Genomic DNA, 202 nt, shown 5'->3' on the forward strand with positions numbered 1-202 from the left:
TTTTTTACTCAACATCAATTTTTGAGAAACAAAAAAAACTTAAAACATCATACTATGTGAAACAGAGGCTAGACTATGTTTTATTATTTGCACAATATCCAAGAATCAAGGCAAGACTGCCAAGACATAACAACTTTGGTACTCACAGTTTGGATAGTATAATCTTCAATTACTTGGCGATACTTTTCATACAGCTGATATG

General features: G+C 31.2%; 2 protein-coding genes across 2 annotated transcripts in view; both read right to left on the reverse strand.

Annotated features, from left to right (window-relative positions):
* Positions 1-202, reverse strand: part of LOC17894360 (putative cullin-like protein 2) — a 17,432-nt gene that overhangs the window by 4,276 nt on the left and 12,954 nt on the right. The gene's annotated exons all lie outside the window — the stretch shown is intronic.
* The window catches only part of LOC111831889 (putative cullin-like protein 2), a 1,669-nt gene that overhangs the window by 1,219 nt on the left and 248 nt on the right, over positions 1-202 (reverse strand). The window contains exon 2 of the mRNA XM_023787437.1: positions 147-194. Coding sequence (XP_023643205.1) covers positions 147-194 — 48 coding nt within the window. The remainder of the gene's footprint in view (positions 1-146; positions 195-202) is intronic.

The sequence above is a fragment of the Capsella rubella genome, unplaced genomic scaffold (assembly GCF_000375325.1).
Source record: "Capsella rubella cultivar Monte Gargano unplaced genomic scaffold, Caprub1_0 scaffold_2, whole genome shotgun sequence".
Lineage (NCBI taxonomy): Eukaryota > Viridiplantae > Streptophyta > Magnoliopsida > Brassicales > Brassicaceae > Capsella > Capsella rubella.